Source organism: Drosophila kikkawai, chromosome 2R, assembly GCF_030179895.1.
Source record: "Drosophila kikkawai strain 14028-0561.14 chromosome 2R, DkikHiC1v2, whole genome shotgun sequence".
Lineage (NCBI taxonomy): Eukaryota > Metazoa > Arthropoda > Insecta > Diptera > Drosophilidae > Drosophila > Drosophila kikkawai.
The window spans coordinates 17,706,264-17,714,601 of NC_091729.1; the positions used below are offsets into that span (position 1 = coordinate 17,706,264).

General features: G+C 39.7%; 1 protein-coding gene across 1 annotated transcript; it reads right to left on the bottom strand.

The window, feature by feature from the left end:
- Positions 1 to 1,190: 1,190 nt before the first annotated feature.
- LOC108084018 (F-box only protein 39) lies at positions 1,191 to 3,960 on the bottom strand. The gene is made up of 6 exons (XM_017180034.3): positions 3,606 to 3,960; positions 3,367 to 3,521; positions 2,576 to 2,824; positions 2,164 to 2,508; positions 1,671 to 2,105; positions 1,191 to 1,592 (listed from the first exon to the last, which is right to left on the bottom strand). Exons 1-6 carry the CDS (start codon positions 3,691 to 3,693, stop codon positions 1,314 to 1,316), a joined length of 1,551 nt encoding a protein of 516 aa, XP_017035523.1. The 5' UTR covers positions 3,694 to 3,960; the 3' UTR covers positions 1,191 to 1,313.
- Positions 3,961 to 8,338: the final 4,378 nt, after the last annotated feature.

Below are 8,338 nucleotides of genomic sequence, written 5' to 3' on the forward strand. Positions count from 1 at the left end.
CAGCTGCATTGTACGAAGCTTTATGGCAGTAAGTTGCCATAAAATGGTCAAGGGGAAGCTCCTTTAGGTTGGGATACATGTCCAAGCCAAGCTTTCGAGAAAACTCGTGTATAAATATAGAAAATGTGTTGTGTAAAAATCATACCTAATATCTTTAAATACTTGTGTTTTGTTTATTATTTAAATAGCCTAATTTAAAGTGATTAAAAAATGGGTTCATCTTTTATAAAACTTGTAATAAATATTATTTTATTGATGCCTTTCAAAACAATACTTTCAAAATCGTAACTTTATATTTTAATTCGCACAACTCGGGGTCTTCAGTATCCATAGTGTCCATACCCATAGCCATAATCATAGGGATTATGATGATGGTGATGATGATGATAGTTGGGATAGTACTCGTATGGCGGCGGTGGCGGTGGCACTCCGAATCCCACACCGATGGGCAGCGGTAGAGGCAATCCCACAACAATGGGTGTTGACTCTGCTGAGCCAAGAACGCCGAGCAAAAACAGTCCGATTAGCGCGATTACAGCTTTCATGTTTCTGGCCAAGATCTCTCAACAAACTGAAGCATTCAAGAGGCTGCCAATGGCTTTTAAGTCGGTCTCTGGCTTACGTTATCTTTGGGAATTTCAATCCTCAACGTGAACAAACAAAATCAAGTAAATTTCTCCAGCGGCTTGAGAAGGTGCGAATTATTTGGGGAGATGTTTTTCCCCCTCCAATGCAAATTGGCAATTGTTCACGATATTTGCTTTATTAAATTATTGTTTAATGTATCAAAAAATCAAGTTTTACAATGATCTTCAAAATATATATTTTAAAATATATATTTCAGGCTTTAATGATGATGATGGTGAAGATCCCAGTGGACATCATGATGCGGAATATAATGCAGATCGTAGTGATGACCATGGTGGGGATCGTAGTGGGTATCATAGTGGGTATCGTAGTGCAGATCGTGATGAGGTAATCCCAGTACCCCAGCGATGAGGAAGATAAGTCCTAAGATGACGATAAAAGCCTGCATGTTTCTGTTAAGATTCCAAACGAACTGATGCATCTGCTTGGGCTGCATTGCCTTTTAAACCATTCTCTGGTCTGAATTGTTGGTAATTCCCAACCAAGGTGGACAAACAAAGGCAAAAGGTAAATAAATTTTACCAGCCTTAAGTGTCAATTAGTTAAAATATCGAAAACAATTTGCTTTATTTCGTACTGTAAACTTTGGTTAATTCGTTAAAGCTCTACACCTTTTATCACAAGTCCCACAAGGAAGGGAGTACTATATATAGAAATTTCAATTTCTAGATTCCCGATTTCACATTCACAGTCAGCTGCTTAAAATCCCGATCGCTGAGCAGCCGCCACCTTTCCTTTAGAATCTGTGAGATCTCTCGCTCCACAGCCTCGTAGGATCGGGAATTCCGCTTCAACCATGCATAGAATTCATCGCTCCACTCCGGATGCCTGGGCCAATCGCACCGTAGAATCACAGCAAAGCGTCGCACGTAAAGATGCTGCAGATTCTTGGCAGTTCGGGCGATCAGCAAGAGCGTCGAGGTGGAGACTTTCTCGCGGATTATCTGCGGGGAGAAGTAAAGGTGTTAAGTTAAGTTGTTAAGTGGCAGGAATTACCCAAAAATTCGTCATCAGCCACTTACCAGTGTGTCCAGATTAAAGCACTGCCGGCACAGGAGCAGCATCAGGCTGTCAACGCGGTTGTGAAACGGCTTGGGGCTGGAGAAGCGCGGCAGAAGCTCATGGCCATAGACGGCCAGGGTGTTGCGGTAGTGGTCCACCATTCGCACAAGCAGGTCGGCCCGTATCCGGGCCTGCGGGGCCCAGTACGTGATACTGTGGACAGGTGCCTCGGGCTGCAGCACCACCTCGCCATCCGCCAGATTCTCTAGCCGCAGGTGGACGCGCATGCGTGGATTCGTCTTTTTCAGACTGCGCCAGGCTTTTACCCCGCAGGCACTTATGGTCAGGTGGCTTGGAGTATAGCAGTTTTGCAGCAAATACAAATGACGCAGCTTGGTGTCCGCCAGCAGGGACAGGACGTCATCATCTATGTTCTGGGGGGAAATGGTGAGCACCTGGAATAAAAAACTTTATAGAGCACAGGAGATAGGAAGGGTAAATTAATTTTTTCACCTGCAAATTTAGGAACAAACCCACATGCATGATGGGACAGTGCGTGGTGGTTACATTTACGAGGTTCAAGACTCTCATCTTGGTGCAGCAGCTGCAGACGACCTCGTCGAGCAAGTGATTGGCCTCAAAGCGTTCCAGCACAAAGTCCACAAGTTTTAGAGTGTGCAGATCTGTGAGCCGAAGGAGCAGCTCCTTTAGACCTTTGAGCAGTTGGCCTCCAGTGCCAAAGAGCTTGATACCTTCGGGATCGTTTGGCTGCGACATGTTGCAAGGAAAGTGGTAGACCAGCGAGCGGATACGACGACCCATGCCCACTAGTTCCGGTGAGGCATTCTGTTCTGTGCCCTAAACATAATAAAGTTTTTAAAGTTTAGTATAACTAATTAATTATAATTTTGAAAACTATTATTACCTTGTCCATGCTCCATGATAATAGGGTCATAAACTGATAAATATTGTTGAAGCTGTGCCAGGGCCGAAACTCAATTCCCCTCAAATATTTTCCAATCCTCGCCAGACAGTTCTGGGTACGCATGTGATCCAAGCAGTACTGCCAGCCGGAGTAGTAGTTGTACTTCGGTCGGGTAAGGGTGCGATCATCCACCACAAAGTTGTTCCAAACCGTGGGCAAGTAAAAGGCGCGATACCATTGCCGGCAAACCTGGAAGAATATGAGGAAGTTGAGAACTCAAGGTTAGTAATAATAAAAAATAGGTTACATCTATCATAATCTAACAATAATCAAGTCAAAGTATAATTAAAATGATGTATTAATACAGGAATCGAAGAGGAATATAATGATATTGACATTGTATTATACTTAATATTAATTTAGACTAAATAAAAATTGTTTCAGAGATACTTCTTAATTCTCATACATTTATTGAAATTGGTTTTAATCATTTAAGAGAACATACTGTACTTTAAATTAGACTGCTTGGAATTATTTTACAACATTTGTTTACATCATAAAATCAAAACAATGACACATTTACAAAAATAACAACCTTTTTGTCATTCATTATAACTCGGTTAACAAGCAGATCAATTTTGTTATTGTTATTTACAGGTTCAGTTTTCATTTTATCACGATTTCTGACTTCTATATAAAATTAAACAACTACAATGAGGAGAGTAAACTGCCTTCAATCTATATTTGAATTAATAATCATTTTCTTTAAACCTTTTCATAATAATACTCACCAATCCTGCGTAGTATCTCTCTTTGGGACTAAGGTAAGTGAAGATTTCCTCAAGTATCAGGTCGGGCAGGTAGCACCATTTGGAGTAGACACGCTTGGAATCATCCAATCCAACGTCCGTATCATCATCATCTTCATCCACATCAATATAGCAGGCTAAACACATTCATATATATATTTTTTAGGAGACAAAATTCAGATTATGACTTTAATTTGACACAAGAATTTCCGACCCATTACCTTTCTCATTCTCATCGATCTTCCAGCCAGCCTTTTGCATAACCTCCAGCTGGCCGCTGCCCTTACGTCCCACACTCAATGCAGACATGTTTTGGTTAATATTTGTAATATTTTTTTTTTTTTATTATTTTTCTCTTATTTCTTGTAGCCCGTCACTGGCTTAACAAATTATTTACAATGCAAAACGACCGCACATCACTATATGTACTCTAATTTTGAAATTTTTTGGCACAGCCTGCTCGGATGGCTTCTTCTTGCTTTCGGTTTCGGTTTATTTTTATATAGTTGGACACCGACCGACCGAGATCGTCCGCCTGCATTCGCAGTTGCGTCGCGTTTGGCCAGCGACTGTCTCCCGAATAGAGATAGTAGTGTGTTCCTTCACAGATTTTCAAATCGCTCTGCTGGCTATTTTCGAAAAACTAAACTGAAAACTGAAAGACTGTTTTCCCGTTCTCATGTTCGAAATTGTTAGGTTCTCGCAGTTGCCAAAGACCGTGTGCGTTCTCATGTGCTTCTTCCTCCTCATCGCGTTTCGGATTTATTTTGGTTAATATTTCTTTGTTGATTTTTTGTTGATGCTTGGGAACTGCGCTCGAGATATGGCAACTGTTGTGATATTCCGATATTCTCTCTCATTCTCTGTTGTTTTCATTTTCGATTTATAAAATTAGACGACGCCAGGCAAGGTCTAAGGGCCTCCGTTTTTGAGGCACGGAACTGGGGCAACTTGTTGCTGCTCTTGATGCTAATGCCGATGCCGCCGAGGTGTAAATTATAAATAAACACTCGGATTGTTTGGACTTGTTGTGATCAGATCGATCTGCATTTTGTGGCATGTGCATTTCCCGTCAGACATACTTAAGTGTCCATGCACGTGTGATAGGTATTTATGCACAGAGAAAAATATCAATTGATTGTGTAATAAATTAATATACTCTAAATTCTGATTGTATATCGAGTGTATATGATATGATAATTAATAATTTAATATCAACAAAAATATAAAGCTCCATTTCATAAAGAAAAGAGCATAAATTAGTATTTATCAAATTGTTAAAAATCGATAAATATTGTTTTGTAAATTGGTCCAATATATTCAATATATTCGCAGATTTATATTATGTATCTTATCTTAATAGTTCTCTCCACGTTTTGGCATCCTTAATTTATAGGAGCTACGTAATTTATAGTTTAAAAATGTGAGGTAATTTTGTTTGATTGGTTTAAGGTCACAGAATTTATGGTTTTATTAAGAACAATAATTAAAAAATCTATAAAAATTCAACAGGAGTACATTTTACATTTCAAAATAGTATTATAAAGATACTATTTCTACCATTTACATATGTGCAACTTTTTATTATTATTATCATTAATATTCTTCTTTTCCCATAAAGAACTGCCTCAATTTCTCCCCCCTTCTAAGCATTATCTAGAAGGGAGGCTTCAATTTCAAACATTGGACACGATAAGTACAACATTACTTGCAAGTGCGGCGCTGAAAGTCCTGTAAGCTACTTACCCAATCCTGGCGTTATCTTGCTCTTCTTTGGTGACACTTGACACCGCCACTTTGGCCGGGCAGAAGGCGAAGACGTCGTTGGGAAATTCCATCAGGCCACCGAACGATGCCATCGCCATCGCCCATTGCCGTTTCCTTGACGACGTTGCCCACCAACTGAGCCAGCTGTTTATCCCAGTCCAGTTTTTCCCCAATATTCTCCGCTGTCGTCCACTTGTGCATGTCCATTTCCGTGCGCCACACAATGGGAGCATTGTCATTTTGCCTCGTTCCTCGAGTGTCCAGGTACACTTAGCGGAAACAGCTGTTTATGTTGATGGGGTCGAAGCCAAGGAATGGAAAAAGTGCAGCATGGAAAGGCATTTTCGGCCATTTCACTAAGCGTTGGCCAGCGCCAGCGGCAACTTTTGGCGTAACGCCATTTTTTTTCTGTTCGTCCTCCTCCCGCGTTGCATACTCTTAGGATCAGGGAATTTTTCCGCGCCCAAGCACTTAAAAATATGCTGAATATTGAATGAGCCACACGGCTGAGTGGAAAAAGCTGGCTGCTTCTCTGCCAGCAACCATACAATGCGCAACACGGCCTTAATTAAAACAATTTTAAAACCATTTAAAACACACTCACCGGACACCCGCACATATGTGTGTGTGTCTCGTGTGTGTGTGTGTGCTTGCCGCTTGACAGTTGGCAGCGCCCTTCCGCTTTTGGTTGCGAAAACATCAAATATGACAGGACAGAACAGACCCCCGGCTCCGGCCGGCTGGCTACAACCAAAATGTTGCTATGCAAATTTAAATGTCAACAAAAACTTGCAGTTTAACCCAAAAACCTTATTTGTGTCTGCCAGACCCGGCAGGCAGCCATCTCGCAACGCTTTCCAGGACTGCGCTGCTGCAATGTATGCAAACTCCATTAAAAGCTGGCAGGGATTAGGGATGAGTTCGTGAGGTGATCTTGGAAAATTCAAATAAAAATACTTCATTGAATTTGAAAAGAAAATTTATAAATCTTTAAATTTCCCCTATAAACCCAAATTTTAGCTTTTAGGAAAAACTAAACTTATTTAATTATGTTTTCCTTATCGCTGTCGCACCTCTAGCAGGTGAATTTTATGAAAATCATGTCGGGTACTCGCCGGTCCGCATATGCATATGGATATTGCTCTGTGCGTGCAGCTTAAACTGGAAAGCAGGAAGTGGCTGGTTGGCTTGGCTAACCAAGCCAGCCGGACTTGGTCAAAGAGTCCTGCTCTTGGGGGGTGTGTTGGGTGTGTGCGGGGGGTGTTGTCCTGTTGGCCTTGCTCAGGTGCATCGCACTGGCAACTGTTTGGGGCCATTGTTTGGCCATCGGATGTTGCCGAGTTTCGCAACGCAATTTAATGTATAATTTTGTGGCATTTTAGCTGCCGTTGTGACCCATTCTGGCAAGTGGTTATGCAAATTGTTGACTTCTGCTTGAGGGACAACACTAAGTACTAGAAAAGTTGATGTGTTACTTGGCCATGCTTTTTGTGAATTGCATTTTAATGGAAAAGTATAACGAGTGGAAGGATTTATAGGTTTTTTAAGCCGGAAAAAGGGTATAGAGAATTTATTTTTCTTATAAAAAATCGGTTTATTGGAAGAGAAATGTTGTATATATTTAAATATTAGAAAACTTGAAATGTTTGTAATTTAAAACACTTTAATTTCTTACTTATAATTTACATATAGCTGTTTGCCTTTCGTTATTCTGAAAGTAAAACAAATCGAATTTCTTGGCATACATCTTACAACTTTTTCAACTCCCTCAAGGTGTTTTTCCTTTCCTTTTTTTCGACTGCATATGCTACTTTTGTTTGGTTTAAATTTTGTTTGATCCGATTGCCAGTTCGTTTTGTCCACTTCCAAGTAAACTTTTTTGACAGCTTGAACTGCCTAAAATAACAATGAAATTTGGAGTCGCAGCTGCTGCTTATGCCAAAGTTTTTGTGGTGAGTGGATAACTTAAAGCCACCCAAAAAGTTTGCATAAACATATAGGGCGGCTCAATCACATTCGGGCCATTTGCAGCAGTTCCACTACCAGTTTCATGGTCGTCCCCAACTTCCGTCCCATTCTGACTCAATTGTTCTGCCATTGTCACAGCAATCCCGGATTCTCCACCCAAGCAATTTGCCTTGACAATAGTCATGCATTTTAATTGTGCAGCAGCTGCGGTTCATCTTTTTTTTTTTGTATTTTTTTAGTAGAGAGAGAGAGTGAGGAGGGAATGTCCCTTTTCCGGAATTGATACACAAAGAAAAAATTAGGTGTTAAATTGCGCAGATAGAGAAGACTAGGAAAATTATAGAAAATGTAAGCTAAAGCTTTTTGTATTTATTTAAATTTAGTTAAAAATTTAAAATATCAAAAACCACTTATAAATAATAATAACACAAACTTGTCTCATTTTTTTACAATTAAATTTCGAAACCAAGGTTCGAAACTTTGCTAATTTTAGGTGAGAGCAAGCGAGATGGAATTCTTTTTTGTCTCATAATTCCAAGATTATCATACGATTATAATAATATTAAAAAAAACACTTCCCTAATTACATATCAATCTTATTTTTACATTATTATTTATATATAACATCGTTCTATATTAATTTTTTCCTATTTTTGGCCCAGGAATACTTAAAAAAAAACCTTATTTCCTTCCCAAATTTACCCCAAATATTATTTAATTGAACCATTAATTTCTTTTTGTGCAAGGCAACTGCTAAACGCAGCAAATTGTGTGGCCATTAAAAAAAAAACTGCGTATAAAATAGAAACTTTTTCGAAATATTCTTCCTGCAAGGGTGGCGGGGATGATGGCCTGCAATTATTTGTAAAATATTTATTTTACAATTGAATTGAAAAAGTTTCTGCCTGTGGCAGTTGCCCCAATCTAAAAAAAAAAAATGTATATGGTATAGAAGGAACAACTTTGGCCCACTAATCAAATGAATGGAAATTAAGCGGACTGCTGCAAAGAATATTTTCGCTGGCGTGTGCAAAACAATTAAGCTAAAATTGTTATTGCAATTTGAAAACAATTGTCAAATTATGCAAATTCCGTCTGATTGCCTGGAGTATTTTTCCCCCACCCCGCCTTCTGTCGCTAACAAGGTAAACATGCCCGGGCTCGAAACCCACTCGAGGGGTGGTGGTGATAGCTGCTCAAGGATTTATGGCTCCGCCAC

Excerpts from the sequence above, each read along its gene's own strand:
- LOC108084018 (XM_017180034.3), bottom strand. The coding sequence starts at position 3,693 with ATGTCTGCATTGAGTGTGGGACGTAAGGGCAGCGGCCAGCTGGAGGTT. Across the intron at positions 3,522-3,605 it reads GATCGATGAGAATGAGAAAG|CCTGCTATATTGATGTGGAT; the intron begins GTAATGGGTCGG and ends GAATGTGTTTAG. Across the intron at positions 2,106-2,163 it reads GTTTGTTCCTAAATTTGCAG|GTGCTCACCATTTCCCCCCA; the intron begins GTGAAAAAATTA and ends TTTTTATTCCAG.